This window comes from Amblyomma americanum, chromosome 1 (genome assembly GCF_052857255.1).
Source record: "Amblyomma americanum isolate KBUSLIRL-KWMA chromosome 1, ASM5285725v1, whole genome shotgun sequence".
Classification (NCBI taxonomy): domain Eukaryota; kingdom Metazoa; phylum Arthropoda; class Arachnida; order Ixodida; family Ixodidae; genus Amblyomma; species Amblyomma americanum.
The window spans coordinates 299,099,096-299,114,963 of NC_135497.1; the positions used below are offsets into that span (position 1 = coordinate 299,099,096).

Here is a 15,868-nt window from a genome sequence, read left to right on the forward strand (position 1 = left end):
AGGCACCAGCTTCGAATGACGCCACTTGTCTCCAGCCAATGAGAATCATTCGGTCCGGTGACGTCCGTTCTTCTAGCCAATGGGAGAATTTTATGACAGATGCCACATTTATTATCTGATACAGTGCAAAGTAGCCATGGGGTTTAATAAGACGCAGAAATGGCTGAGGAAAATGCTTAGTGCACACTTAAAACTCGTTGTTTGCTATTCGTGCCTGACGTGGATCGGAGGCAATAGACCGAAGTCGATGAGCTTGCGGTTGGCGTTGGGCAAAAGCACTTTACACATTTACTCTCCGAAGGAGTAAACAAATATGGCTGGTGGTTTAGCATTCCTATGCACGACATATTCTGCGAAAGCACGCTAGGCCACCCGAATTTTGGGGTTGGGTCAAACCCTTTTAACCCCGCCGCGGTGGCTCAGTGGTTAGGGCGCTCGAAGACTGATCCGGAGTTACCCGGGTTCGAACCCGACGGCGGCGGCTGCGTTTTTATGGAGGAAAAACGCTGAGGCGCCCGTGTGCTGTGCGATGTCAGTGCACGTTAAAGATCCCCAGGTGGTCGAAATTATTCCGGAGCCCTCCACTACGGCACCTCTTCTTCCCTTCTTCTTTCACTCCCTCCTTTATCCTTTTCCTTACGGCGCGGTTCAGGTGTCCAACGATATATGAGACAGATACTGCGCCATTTCCTTTCCCCCCAAAACCAATTATTATTATTTTTAAACCCATTTTTGGAGTGACTCAGGTACTTTCCGAACGTGGGTTACTTCATTTTTGAATTTCTGGGGGTGGGCCAAGCCAATTTTGGCATTGTCCCAGGCCGGTTCCGAACGTGGACCAATAATAATAATAATTTGTTTTTGGGGAAGGAAATGGCGCAGTATCTGTCTCATATATCCTTGGACACCTGATCCGCGCCGTATGGGAAGTGATGAGGGAGGGAGTGAAAGAAGAAAGGAAGAAAGGGGTGCCGTAGTGGAGGGCTCCGGAATAATTTCGACCACCTGGGGATCTTTAACGTGCACTGACATCGCACAGCACACGGGCGCCTTAGCGTTTCGCCTCCATCGAAACGCGGCCACCACGGTCGGGTTCGAACCCGGCTCAGTAGCCGAGCGTTCTAACCACTGAGCCAACGCGGCGGATTTAGACGGAACACCGATGGATATCGCGTTCTGCGAAACCCGGTCCCAAAATCATCAAGTAAACCGTGCTGTGGTTCACCAACACGCTTTGCAAAAAAGAACTAATGTTTGTCCACGGTCGGTTGATTATCAACGCATCGTATGACATATCAATGCAGCAAATGTGAGCGTACCACGTGAGGAACAGCAAAGAAAGAAGCGGAACCGGCACGAGATGCAAGCGCTTCGTTCGACAGCACGAGGGACGCCACGCGCACACGAGCAGATCACACGTGCGATTCGAAGCCCCGAGGAGCCATGAACGGACAGCTGGCTGTTCCACGTCGTCACGAGTGGTGGGCACAAAGAATGTGGTCTCGAATGGCTGGCGAAGGCTGCAAGGCGCCTTCGACGACGAGCGGAGGACTAGACCGGCGCCAAAGGGCGGTGGCTCTAGGTCACCTGCTGTCATCATTACTGGGAGTAGCACTGACGCTCAGCGCCATCACCATCGGCCTGTCTGTGCTCCGTCATCAGAGAGGCTCCGAAGGAAGCGGCGTCTTTGGCATGGGACGCAGCTCGTGGAACACCTGCAACTCCAAGCTCTGCATGGCGCACTTCCGTCGCCTCAAGGACTCCCTGAACCGGAGCACGGCCCCGTGCGGCGACTTTTACCGCTACGCGTGTGGCGCTTGGCATCCTCGCGCAGCCAAGTCAGAGACCGTCTTCCGAGACCTCCTGGCCGTGGCACAGCAAGACGCCATCCGGTACCTGGAGGCCGTGAACGACGCCTCAAACAAAATGGTGCTGCCAACCGAGAAAGTCCTTTTGCCTGATTCCCGTCCGGTACTGCGCATTAACCTAGCTGAGCGGGCGCACCAGGTCTGCCTGCACAGTGGTAGCAGTACCAAGGATGCCGCTTTGCTGACCGAGTTCCTTGCCGACCGGTCTGTGTCCTGGCCTGAGCGCACTACGGCGCCCGCGCAGCCTCTGGACGTACTCCTGGACCTGGACATCAACTGGAACCTGGGCCTCTGGTTCTCGGTTCGTGTCTCACCCATACCGGGCTGCAACCAACGGCAGGTGCGCGTGGGGTCCGGCATCGTGTCCTACGATTGGAAGCGGGCTCTGGACACCATGGTAACGCGGGGAGTGTACAAAGCACGCGTGCGTCGCTTTCACGACGCCCTTCGTGCGAGAAGCTTCGCGGCCATGAGCGACAAGGAAATGAAGGAGCATCGCCGTTATGAGTCAACGATCGTCGGTGCCCTGTGCGGCTCGGTGTCTGGTGGCCAGAACGAACTGGCCTTCCCGCTGAAGCAGATGCAGAATTTGGCCACTCCTCGCCTGGCCACCGCCCAGTGGGACACTCTCCTCAACTGGCAGCTCAACAAAGCTCTCAGAGTGACCGAGGCTGACCGCGTCATCGCCACGAACGTGAAGCTGCTGCAGGCAGTCGACTATCTGCTGAGTTCGCTTCCTGCTGAGGTGGTGCTACACCAGCTGGCATGGTCGCTGGTGCAGATGATCGGATGGATGGCCGACTCGGCACTTCCGGGTCGACCCACGGCGTACGAGATGGAAGATATGCGCAGCGCCGACTGTTTCTGGGTCACACACAGAGCGTTTGGAGTAACCCACCTCTCCGGCTACATAAACACTACCTACCCGCTTCACTGGCGCTCCTCAGTGGACGCCATTCTGATGACCATCATTCAGACGACCATCAACTTCTTCCTGAAGACATCTTGGATCCACGCTGAGAGCCGAGCGGCCGCCGTCGACAAGCTGCGCCGCATGAACACCTCCCTCTGGCCTTCCGACTCCTACCTCAATGCATCGGAGGTGGCCGCCATATTAGAGAACTTCCCTGAGCCCAGAGAGGACGGTGCTGTGTTGCAGTACTGGCTGGACGCGTTGTCGGCTCGCCGAGCGCTCCTTGGCAGGCAGTGGGATGTGGCCGACGCCTTCTACCCTGGAGACTTACTGCCGCCGCGGGCCCTGTTCCGCTACCACTATTACCTAAACGAGCTGGCTGTCTCGCTGCACGCGCTGCGCAGCCCGCTGTTCGTGGAGGGAGTGGGCCTCGCTGTGAACATGGGAGGCCTCGGAGCCCACTACGCCGTTGCCCTGGCCCGGGCGTTCGACCCACGAGGCGTCCTCCTGGACGGTCGCGGTTCCTCCTCCGGTCTTTGGTGGGGAAAGTCCTCGTACCGGGACTACGAGCGGAGGACAGCGTGCCCAGCGACTGCCGCCAGTGGAGCCAAAGGAGGTGTGCAGGCCTTCGAGGGAGTCGCTGCCATCGAGATAGCGTACGGGGCCTTCAACGCGTCGCGCTCTATCGCCGACCAGGGTACGCGGACGCATCAGAGGCGGCGCATTTTCCTTGGCCTGTCAGAGGATCAGGCCTTCTTCGTCGCCTTCTGCCAAGCGTCCTGCGCGCGCGGGCCCAGCGAGCGACAACAGCTGTCCTGGACACTGCCGCTGAAGAACGTCCGCGAGTTCGCCACCGCATTTACGTGTCCCGTGGCCTCGCCCATGAATCCAGCGCTACGGTGCGGCTTCTTCGAGGCCAGTGACCAGCGGGCTGCCCGTAAAAATGGGGGTGAGAGTGAAGATGCCGGTAAAAGTGCGTCTACGAATGCGAGTGCGAATGTTGGTGCTGACGGCGCAGTGACGTCCTAGACGAGGCCACCGGCATGCCGGAGTGGCAGTGACGACCAGGATCCGTTGACACTGGCGACGACGGGTCTCGCGGGGCATATGGTTCGACAGCCCCCAGTTTTATGTGAGAATTGTGTGGTGGCTGCTAGCTGCCATATTTTTTAAGCTGTCGTTGCTCGAACGAATCGACGCAAGACGTTCGCTGCCAAAAACCATTTGGCTTGAAACAATAAAGTCTGCGCACTTGTGCGCGCAACTGTGCTTCTGTGTTCGTGCTCTTGAAGTAGTAGTAGTAAACACGTTAATTTGGGAAGAGAAAAGGCATAAGGGTGGGGGAGAGATATATTTGGAGTTTCAGTGGTCAACCTAGTCACCAGCATAAACTGTCTATGAAGTCATTCTTTTTCTCAGTCAGGAGGGCTCCTATTGCTCTAAACAAGGGCTAGTTATCTTGTGTAGTAAAGGGCTTTTTTCATAGCCCCAGGCGACTTGGCACATCGTGTCATAGCACCCATACCACACGCACTGTTTCATGTATCAAGAGTCTTGGTTTTAGGTTGAGAATTCTGCCTGATGTTGCCAGGTAACAGTAGCTGGGGCCTATAATAATTAGGGTTATATTAAGCCATATACGTGTTTCGTACCATTTCAGGTCGCGTTTCAGGGGAGGTTAAACGCATAAGGCGCCCGCGTGCTGCGCGATGTCAGTGCAGGTTAAAAGATCCCCAGGTCGTCTGAATCATTACCGAGACCTCCACTACGGCACCTCTCCCTTTCTTCAACTGCCTCCTTAATCCCTTCTCTTATGGCGCGGTTCGGATGTCCACCGAGATGTGAGACAGTTACTGCGTCATTTAATTTCCTCAAAACCAATTTTCATATTTGTTTTCTTTTCCTCAAACAAATTTTCAATTTTAGTTCCATTTTCGACTTGCCCCAGTAGCTCAGTGGTTAGGGCGCTGGGATAGTGAATCCAGGCCTCCCACTGGTGCCGACTCCAGACCCGAACTGCTCCTTACCTTATTCTCCTTCATGCCGGCTACCCCGATCAATTCATTTCTTCTTGTAAGCTCTGCGGGAAACCGAGGGACTTCCTTCATGTCCTCCTCACATGTCTAACCTTCCCACACCATCCATGCCCAACCATGGCGGAGTCATACAGGGAGACTCTCCTGGCCAGCTCCGCTGCTGCTGACCAGCGCCGGATAATTACCGACGCCCTGAAGCGGATAGCCCTCCAAGGGCTGTCCTTTTACCTGTAAGGGCAGCCCCCTAAGGGCTGCCTCGTGCCATGTTAGGGGGCTTGCCCCCTCTGTATTTGGCAATAGTGTTTCCACCACCACCACTGATCCGGAGCTCCCGAGTTCGAACCCCACCGCGGCGGCCGCGTTTCGAAGGAGGCCTAACGCCAAGGCGCCCGTGTGCTGTGCGACGCCAGCGCACGTCTAAGATCCTTAGGTGGCCGAAACCATTCCGGAGCCCTCCACTACGGCATCTCTTCTCTCAGTCCCTCCTTCATCCCCTCCCACACGGCACGGTCCAGGACTCCGCCGAGATGTTAAACAGACACTGCACCATTTCCCTTCCCCAACAACCAATTATTATTATTATTATTTACACCGGTCCCACCCACTTGGCCCCACCGCGGGCTGCCGACGCTCGCGGGAATTGCCCGGATGGCAGAGCTTCCTGGCCCACCGGAGGGACACTGCTGACTGGACTCTACCGTTATCACCATGACGTCTGGATAAATCTAACCAACAGCCAGCTCTTAACGGACATACGCAGACGTGCGACACGGAGGAGGGCTAGTGTTTCAAAATGTCACTGGAAAGGGCTCGCCAACTTTCCCGCGCGGTTGTAGGTTGGATGTCCACTTCAGATGTGTATTATATGGCTGAGATGTTAATGAGAACAGGATGTAGCCACTGAGCGAACTTACTTTCCTCTAAAGTTGTTTCAGGGCCCTTTACATTTTTAACACGGGGGACCAAAAGCATGGGAGCTCTGTATTACTTAACAAAATTTTATATTATATCATTTCAGGGTTAGTTAGGTTTTCTGATCTTTCTGTTCTGTGATGTTAAATTATTTAGCTTGGTAAGTGATTCCTCAAAGCGAAACCTAATTTCATGTACGAAATTGACAGTATTGCTCCAATAGCCACTGCAATTGGTGACCACACGGCGCAGCCTGGCACAGATCACGTGGTCGCAGCGGTGACGTCTCCGGCGGTCGTGGAGAACGCGCCGGTGGGCCGTATGATGTAACGCTCCGTGTACGGCCACGGCACGCAGTATTCTGGCGGCTGCAGGTCGATCGCGCTGGTAGGCGGGCACTCGAACGCCGTTGCGAAGTCACGCATGTGACGCAGCAGCGTGTTGAGCCTGTGGGTGTGTGCATGCGCGTTCTACAGCTCCGCGAATGCTCCCTGTTAGAAGCTACCTTAAATACCTAGCTTAAAAATTCACAGCTTCACAAATGTTCCTCTTCCTCAGAAAGAAGATAGCGGAACTTTCCCTGGTGTTCTTTGTAGTGTTTGGATATTCGCTCTGTGTGTTACGGCGTGTACCGGTGAATTTTGCTTTAGCAAGGGGACTGCGTGAGCACGGACGTAACGATCGCAGGCCAATTGAGGCACCAGCTTCGAATGACGCCACTTGTCTCCAGCCAATGAGAATCATTCGGTCCGGTGACGTCCGTTCTTCTAGCCAATGGGGGAATTTTATGACAGATGCCACATTTATTATCTCATACAGTGCCAAGTAGCCATGGGGTTTAATAAGACGCAAGAAATGGCTGAGGAAAATGCTTAGTGCACACTTAAAACTCGTTGTTTGCTATTCGTGCCTGACGTGGTTCGGAGGCAATAGACCGAAGTCGATGAGCTTGCGGTTGGCGTTGGGCAAAAGCACTTTACACATGTACTCTCCGAAGGAGTAAACAAATATGGCTGGTGGTTTAGCATTCCTATGCACGACATATTCTGCGAAAGCACGCTAGGCCACCCGAATTTTGGGGTTGGGTCAAACCCTTTTAGCCCCGCCGCGGTGGCTCAGTGGTTAGGGCGCTCGACTACTGATCCGGAGTTACCCGGGTTCGAACCCGACGGCGGCGGCTGCGTTTTTATGGAGGAAAAACGCTGAGGCGCCCGTGTGCTGTGCGATGTCAGTGCACGTTAAAGATCCCCAGGTGGTCGAAATTATTCCGGAGCCCTCCACTACGGCACCTCTTCTTCCCTTCTTCTTTCACTCCCTCCTTTATCTTTTTCCTTACGGCGCGGTTCAGGTGTCCAACGATATATGAGACAGATACTGCGCCATTTCCTTTCTCCCAAAACCAATTATTATTATTAATAAACCCTTTTTTGGAGTGACTCAGGTACTTTCCGAACGTGGGTCACTTCATTTTTGAATTTCCTTGGGTGGGCCAAGCCAATTTTGGCATTGTCCCAGGCCGGTTCCGAACGTGGACCAATAATATTAGTAATTGGTTTTTGGGGAAGGAAACGGCGCAGTATCTGTCTCATATATCGTTGCACACCTGAACCGCGCCGTAAGGGAAGGGATAAGGGAGGGAGTGAAAGCAGAAAGGAAGAAAGGGATGCCGTAGTGGAGGGCTCCGGAATAATTTCGACCACCTGGGGATCTTTAACGTGCACTGACATCGCACAGCACACGGGCGCCTTAGCGTTTCGCCTCCATCGAAACACGGCCACCACGGTCGGGTTCGAACCCGGCTCAGTAGCCGAGCGTTCTAACCACTGAGCCAATGCGGCGGATTCAGATGGAACACCGATGGATATCGCGTTCTGCGAAACCCGGTCCCAAAATCATCAAGGAAACGGTGCTGTGGTTCACCAACACGCTTTGCAAAAAAGAACTAATGTTTGGCCACGGTCGGTTGATTATCAACGCATTGTATGACATATCAATGCAGCAAATGTGAGCGTACCACGTGAGGAACAGGAAAGAAAGAAGCGGAACCGGCACGAGATGCAAGCGCTTCGTTCGGCAGCACGAGGGACGCCCCGCGCACACGAGCAGATCACACGTACGATTCGAAGCCCCGAGGAGCCATGAACGGACAGCTGACTGTTCCACGTCGTCACGAGTAGTGGGCACAAAGAATGTGGTCTCGAATGGCTGGCGAAGGCTGCGAGGCGCCTTCGACGACGAGCGGAGGACTAGACCGGCGCCAAAGGGCGGTGCCTCTAGGTCCCCTGCTGTCATCATTCCTGGGAGTGGCACTGACGCTAAGCGCCATCACCATCGGCCTCTCTGTGCTCCGTCATCGGAGAGGCTCCGAAGGAAGCGGCGTCTTTGGCATGGGACGCAGCTCGTGGAACACCTGCAACTCCAAGCTCTGCATGGCGCACTTCCGTCGCCTCAAGGACTCCCTGAACCGGAGCGCGGCCCCGTGCGGCGACTTTTACCGCTTCGCGTGTGGCGCTTGGCATCCTCGCGCAGCCAAGTCAGAGACTGTCTTCCGAGACCTCCTGGCCGTGGCCCAGCAAGACGCCATCCGGTACCTGGAGGCCGTGAGCGACGCCTCAAACAAAATGGTGCTGCCAACCGGGAAAGTCCTTTTGCCCGATTCGCGTCCGGTACTGTGCATTAACCGAGCTGAGCGGGCGTACCAGGTCTGCCTGCACAGTGGTAGCAGTACCAGGGATGCCGCTTTGCTGACCGAGTTCCTTGCCAACCGGTCACTGTCCTGGCCTGAGCGCACTACGGCGCCCGCGCAGCCTCTGGACGTACTCCTGGACCTGGACATCAACTGGAACCTGGGCCTGTGGTTCTCGGTTCGTGTCTCACCCATACCGGGCCGCAACCAACGGCAGGTGCGCGTGGGGTCCGGCATCGTGTCCTACGATTGGAAGCGGGCTCTGGACACCATGGTAACGCGGGGAGTGTACAAAGCACGCGTGCGTCGCTTTCACGACGCCCTTCGTGCGAGAAGCTTCGCGGCCATGAGCGACAAGGAAGTGGAGGAGCTGCGCCGTTATGAGTCAACGATCGTCATTGCCCTGTCCGGCTCGGTGTCTGGTGGCCAGAACGAACTGGCCTTCCCGCTGAAGCAGATGCAGAGTTTGGCCACTCCTCGCCTGGCCACCGCCCAGTGGGTCACTCTCCTCAACTGGCAGCTCAACAAAGCTCTCAGGGTGACCGAGGCTGACCGCGTCATCGCCACGAACGTGAAGCTGCTGCAGGCAGTCGGTTATCTGCTGAGTTCGCTTTCTGCTGAGGTGGTGCTACACCAGCTGACATGGTCGCTGGTGCAGATGATCGGATGGATGGCCGACTCGGCACTTCCGGGTCGACCCACGGCGTACGAGATGAGAGATATGCGGAGCGCCGACTGTTTCTGGGCCACACACAGAGCGTTCGGAGTAACCCTCCTCTCCGGCTACATAAACACTACCTACCCGCTTCACTGGCGCTCCTCAGTGGACGCCATTCTGATGACCATCACTAAGACGGCCATCAACCTCTTCCTGAAGACATCTTGGATCGACGCTGAGAGCCGAGCGGCCGCCGTCGACAAGCTGCGCCGCATGAACACATCCCTCTGGCCTTCCGACTCCTACCTCAATGCATCGGAGGTGGCCGCCATATTGGAGGACTTCCCTGAGCCCAGAGAGGACGGTGCTGTGTTGCGGTACTGGCTTGACGCGTTGTCGGCTCGCCGAGCGCTCCTTGACAGGCAGTGGGATGTGGCCGACGCCTTCTACCCTGGAGACTTGCAGCCGCCGCGGGCCCTGTTCCGCTGCCACTATTACCTAAACGAGCTGGCTGTCTCGCTTCACGCGCTGCGCAGACCGCTGTTCGTGGAGGGAGTGGGCCTCGCTGTCAACATGGGAGGCCTCGGAGCCCACTTTGCCGCTGCCCTGGCCCGGGCGTTCGACCCACGAGGCGTCCTCCTGGACGGTCGCGGTTCCACCTCCGGTCTTTGGTGGGGAAAGTCCTCGTACCGGGACTACGAGCGGAGGACAGCGTGCCCAGCGACTGCCGCCAGTGGAGCCGAAGGAGGTGTGCAGGCCTTCGAGGGGGTCGCTGCCATCGAGATAGCGTACCAGGCCTTCAACGCGTCGCGCTGTATCGCCGACCAGGTTACGCGGATTCATCAGAGGCGGCGCACTTTCCTGGGACTGTCAGAGGATCAGGCCTTCTTCGTCGCCTTCTGCGAAGCGTCCTGCGCGCGCGGGCCCAGCGAGCGAACACAGCGGTCCTGCAGACTGCCGCTGAAGAACGTCCGCGAGTTCGCCACCGCATTTACGTGTCCCGTGGCCTCGCCCATGAATCCAGCGCTACGGTGCGGCTTCTTCGACGCCAGCGACCAGCGGGCTGCCCGTAAAAATGGGGGTGAGAGCGGAAGATGCCGGTAAAAGTGCGTCTACGAATGCGAGTGCGAATGTTGGTGCTGACGGCGCAGTGACGTCCTGGACGAGGCCACCGGCACGCAGGAGTGGCAGTGACGACCAGGATCCGTTGACACTGGCGCCGACGGGTCTCGCGGGGCATATGGTCTGACAGCCCCCCGTTTTATGAGAGAATTTTGTGGTGGCTGCTAGCTGCCATATTTTTTAAGCTGTCGTTGCTCGAACGAATCGACGCAAGATGTTCGCTGCCAAAAACCATTTGGCTTGAAACATTAAAGTCTGCGCACTTGTGCGCGCAACTGTGCTTCTGTGTTCGTGCTCTTGAAGTAGTAGTAGTAAACACGTTAATTTGGGAAGAGAAAAGGCATAAGGGTGGGGGAGAGATATATTTGGAGTTTCAGTGGTCAACCTAGTCACCAGCATAAACTGTCTATGAACTCATTCTTTTTCTCAGTCAGGAGGGCTCCTATTGCTCTAAACAAGGGCTAGTTATCTTGTGTAGTAAAGGGCTTTTTTCATAGCCCCAGGCGACTTGGCACATCGTGGCGTAGCACCCACACCACACGCACTGTTTCATGTATCAAGAGTCTTGGTTTTAGGTTGAGAATACTGCCTGATGTTGCCAGGTAACAGTAGCTGGGGCCTATAATAATTAGGGTTATATTAAGCCATATACGTGTTTCGTACCATTTGAGGTCGCGTTTCAGGGGAGGTTAAACGCATAAGGCGCCCGCGTGCTGCGCGATGTCAGTGCAGGTTAAAAGATCCCCAGGTCGTCTGAATCATTACCGAGACCTCCACTACGGCACCTCTCCCTTTCTTCCACTGCCTCCTTAATCCCTTCTCTTATGGCGCGGTTCGGGTGTCCACCGAGATGAGAGACAGTTACTGCGTCATTTCATTTCCTCAAAACCAATTTTCAATTTTGTTTTCCTTTCCTCAAACAGATTTTCAATTTTAGTTTCATTTTCGACTTGCCCCAGTACCTCAGTGGTTAGGGCGCTGGGCTAGTGAATCCAGGCCTCCCACTGGTGCCGACTCCAGACCCGAACTGCTCCTTACCTTATTCTCCTTCATGCCGGCTACCCCGATCAATTCATTATTTCTTGTAAGCTCTGCGGGAAACCGAGGGACTTCCTTCATGTCCTCCTCACATGTCGTACCTTCCCACACCATCCATGCCCAACCATGGCGGAGTCATACAGGGAGACTCTCCTGGCCAGCTCCGCTGCTGCTGACCAGCGCCGGATAATTACCGACACCCTGAAGCGGATAGCCCTCCAAGGGCTGTCCTTTTCCCTGTAAGGGCAGCCCCCTAAGGGCTGCCTCGTGCCATGTTAGGGGGCTTGCCCCCCTCTGTATTTAGCAATAATGTTTCCACCACCGCCACTGATCCGGAGCTCCCGAGTTCGAACCCCACCGCGGCGGCCGCGTTTCGAAGGAGGCGTAACGCCAAGGCGCCCGTGTGCTGTGCGACGCCAGCGCACGTCTAAGATCCTTAGGTGGCCGAAACCATTCCGGAGCCCTCCACTACGGCACCTCTTCTCTCAGTCCCTCCTTCATCCCCTCCCACACGGCACGGTCCAGGACTCCGCCGAGATGTTAGACAGACACTGCACCATTTCCCTTCCCCAACAACCAATTATTATTATTATTATTTACACCGGTCCCACCCACTTGGCCCCACCGCGGGCTGCCGACGCTCGCGGGAATTGCCCGGATGGCAGAGCTTCCTGGCCCACCGGAGGGACACTGCTGACTGGACTCTACCGTTATCACCATGACGTCTGGATAAATCTAACCAACAGCCAGCTCTTAACGGACATACGCAGACGTGCGACACGGAGGAGGGCTAGTGTTTCAAAATGTCACTGGAAAGGGCTCGCCAACTTTCCCGCGCGGTTGTAGGTTGGATGTCCACTTCAGATGTGTATTATATGGCTGAGATGTTAATGAGAACAGGATGTAGCCACTGAGCGAACTTACTTTCCTCTAAAGTTGTTTCAGGGCCCTTTACATTTTTAACACGGGGGACCAAAAGCATGGGAGCTCTGTATTACTTAACAAAATTTTATATTATATCATTTCAGGGTTAGTTAGGTTTTCTGATCTTTCTGTTCTGTGATGTTAAATTATTTAGCTTGGTAAGTGATTCCTCAAAGCGAAACCTAATTTCATGTACGAAATTGACAGTATTGCTCCAATAGCCACTGCAATTGGTGACCACACGGCGCAGCCTGGCACAGATCACGTGGTCGCAGCGGTGACGTCTCCGGCGGTCGTGGAGAACGCGCCGGTGGGCCGTATGATGTAACGCTCCGTGTACGGCCACGGCACGCAGTATTCTGGCGGCTGCAGGTCGATCGCGCTGGTAGGCGGGCACTCGAACGCCGTTGCGAAGTCACGCATGTGACGCAGCAGCGTGTTGAGCCTGTGGGTGTGTGCATGCGCGTTCTACAGCTCCGCGAATGCTCCCTGTTAGAAGCTACCTTAAATACCTAGCTTAAAAATTCACAGCTTCACAAATGTTCCTCTTCCTCAGAAAGAAGATAGCGGAACTTTCCCTGGTGTTCTTTGTAGTGTTTGGATATTCGCTCTGTGTGTTACGGCGTGTACCGGTGAATTTTGCTTTAGCAAGGGGACTGCGTGAGCACGGACGTAACGATCGCAGGCCAATTGAGGCACCAGCTTCGAATGACGCCACTTGTCTCCAGCCAATGAGAATCATTCGGTCCGGTGACGTCCGTTCTTCTAGCCAATGGGGGAATTTTATGACAGATGCCACATTTATTATCTCATACAGTGCCAAGTAGCCATGGGGTTTAATAAGACGCAAGAAATGGCTGAGGAAAATGCTTAGTGCACACTTAAAACTCGTTGTTTGCTATTCGTGCCTGACGTGGTTCGGAGGCAATAGACCGAAGTCGATGAGCTTGCGGTTGGCGTTGGGCAAAAGCACTTTACACATGTACTCTCCGAAGGAGTAAACAAATATGGCTGGTGGTTTAGCATTCCTATGCACGACATATTCTGCGAAAGCACGCTAGGCCACCCGAATTTTGGGGTTGGGTCAAACCCTTTTAGCCCCGCCGCGGTGGCTCAGTGGTTAGGGCGCTCGACTACTGATCCGGAGTTACCCGGGTTCGAACCCGACGGCGGCGGCTGCGTTTTTATGGAGGAAAAACGCTGAGGCGCCCGTGTGCTGTGCGATGTCAGTGCACGTTAAAGATCCCCAGGTGGTCGAAATTATTCCGGAGCCCTCCACTACGGCACCTCTTCTTCCCTTCTTCTTTCACTCCCTCCTTTATCTTTTTCCTTACGGCGCGGTTCAGGTGTCCAACGATATATGAGACAGATACTGCGCCATTTCCTTTCTCCCAAAACCAATTATTATTATTAATAAACCCTTTTTTGGAGTGACTCAGGTACTTTCCGAACGTGGGTCACTTCATTTTTGAATTTCCGGGGGTGGGCCAAGCCAATTTTTGCATTGTCCCAGGCCGGTTCCGTACGTGGACCAATAATAATAATAATTGGTTTTTGGGGAAGGAAATGGCGCAGTATCTGTCTCATATATCGTTGCACACCTGAACCGCGCCGTAAGGGAAGGGATAAGGGAGGGAGTGAAAGAAGAAAGGAAGAAAGGGGTGCCGTAGTGGAGGGCTCCGGAATAATTTCGACCACCTGGGGATCTTTAACGTGCACTGACATCGCACAGCACACGGGCGCCTTAGCGTTTCGCCTCCATCGAAACGCGGCCACCACGGTCGGGTTCGAACCCGGCTCAGTAGCCGAGCGTTCTAACCACTGAGCCAACGCGGCGGATTTAGATGGAACACCGATGGATATCGCGTTCTGCGAAACCCGGTCCCAAAATCATCAAGGAAACCGTGCTGTGGTTCACCAACACGCTTTGCAAAAAAGAACTAATGTTTGGCCACGGTCGGTTGATTATCAACGCATCGTATGACATATCAATGCAGCAAATGTGAGCGTACCACGTGAGGAACAGGAAAGAAAGAAGCGGAACCGGCACGAGATGCAAGCGCTTCGTTCGGCAGCACGAGGGACGCCACGCGCACACGAGCAGATCACACGTGCGATTCGAAGCCCCGAGGAGCCATGAACGGACAGCTGGCTGTTCCACGTTGTCACGAGTGGTGGGCACAAAGAATGTGGTCTCGAATGGATGGTGAAGGCTGCGAGGCGCCTTCGACGACGAGCGGAGGACTAGACCGGCGCCAAAGGGCGGTGGCTCTAGGTCACCTGCTGTCATCATTACTGGGAGTAGCACTGACGCTCAGCGCCATCACCATCGGCCTGTCTGTGCTCCGTCATCAGAGAGGCTCCGAAGGAAGCGGCGTCTTTGGCATGGGACGCAGCTCGTGGAACACCTGCAACTCCAAGCTCTGCATGGCGCACTTCCGTCGCCTCAAGGACTCCCTGAACCGGAGCACGGCCTCGTGCGGCGACTTTTACCGCTTCGCGTGTGGCGCTTGGCATCCTCGCGCAGCCAAGTCAGAGACCGCCTTCCGAGACCTCCTGGCCGTGGCCCAGCAAGACGCCATCGGGTACCTGGAGGCCGTGAACGACGCCTGAAACAAAATGGTGCTGCCAACCGGGAAAGTCCTTTTGCCCGATTCCCGTCCGGTACTGCGCATTAACCGAGCTGAGCGGGCGTGCCAGGTCTGCCTGCACAGTGGTAGCAGTACCAGGGATGCCGCTTTGCTGACCGAGTTCCTTGCCGACCGGTCACTGTCCTGGCCTGAGCGCACTACGGCGCCCGCGCAGCCTCTGGACGTACTCCTGGACCTGGACATCAACTGGAACCTGGGCCTGTGGTTCTCGGTTCGTGTCTCACCCATACCGGGCCGCAACCAACGGCAGGTGCGCGTGGGGTCCGGCATCGTGTCCTATGATTGGAAGCGGGCTCTGGACACCATGGTAACGCGGGGAGTGTACAAAGCACGCGTGCGTCGCTTTCACGACGCCCTTCGTGTGAGAAGCTTCGCGGCCATGAGCGACAAGGAAGTGGAGGAGCTGCGCCGTTATGAGTCAACGATCGTCGGTGCCCTGTCCGGCTCGGTGTCTGGTGGCCAGAACGAACTGGCCTTCCCGCTGAAGCAGATGCAGAATTTGGCCACTCCTCGCCTGGCCACCTCCCAGTGGGACACTCTCCTCAACTGGCAGCTCAACAAAGCTCGCAGAGTGACCGAGGCTGACCGCGTCATCGCCACGAACGTGAAGCTGCTGCAGGCAGTCGGTTATCTGCTGAGTTCGCTTTCTGCTGAGGTGGTGCTACACCAGCTGACATGGTCGCTGGTGCAGATGATCGGATGGATGGCCGACTCGGCACTTACGGGTCGACCCACGGCGTACGAGATGGAAGATATGCGGAGCGCCGACTGTTTCTGGGTCACACACAGAGCGTTCGGAGTAACCCACCTCTCCGGCTACATAAACACTACCTACCCGCTTCACTGGCGCTCCTCAGTGGACGCCATTCTGATGACCATCACTCAGACGGCCATACACTTCTTCCTGAAGACATCTTGGATCCACGCTGAGAGCCGAGCGGCCGCCGTCGACAAGCTGCGCCGCATGAACACATCCCTCTGGCCTTCCGACTCCTACCTCAATGCATCGGAGGTGGCCGCCATATTGGAGGACTTCCCTGAGCCCAGAGAGGACGGTGCT

The 15,868-nt window shown here is 55.6% G+C and overlaps 2 protein-coding genes across 2 annotated transcripts; both read left to right on the forward strand.

Moving 5' to 3' along the window:
* Positions 1 to 1,506: 1,506 nt before the first annotated feature.
* On the forward strand, positions 1,507 to 3,810 carry LOC144119353 (endothelin-converting enzyme 2-like). Its single transcript, XM_077651998.1, has one exon. It carries the CDS (start codon positions 1,507 to 1,509, stop codon positions 3,808 to 3,810), a length of 2,304 nt encoding a protein of 767 aa, XP_077508124.1.
* A 4,120-nt stretch (positions 3,811 to 7,930) lies between these two features.
* LOC144119362 (neprilysin-1-like) lies at positions 7,931 to 10,177 on the forward strand. The gene has a single exon (XM_077652005.1). It carries the CDS (start codon positions 7,931 to 7,933, stop codon positions 10,175 to 10,177), a length of 2,247 nt encoding a protein of 748 aa, XP_077508131.1.
* Positions 10,178 to 15,868: the final 5,691 nt, after the last annotated feature.

What these genes read in the sequence shown, in the direction of transcription:
- LOC144119362 (XM_077652005.1), top strand. Translation starts at nt 7,931, where the DNA reads ATGGCTGGCGAAGGCTGCGAGGCGCCTTCGACGACGAGCGGAGGACTA.
- LOC144119353 (XM_077651998.1), top strand. Translation starts at nt 1,507, where the DNA reads ATGGCTGGCGAAGGCTGCAAGGCGCCTTCGACGACGAGCGGAGGACTA.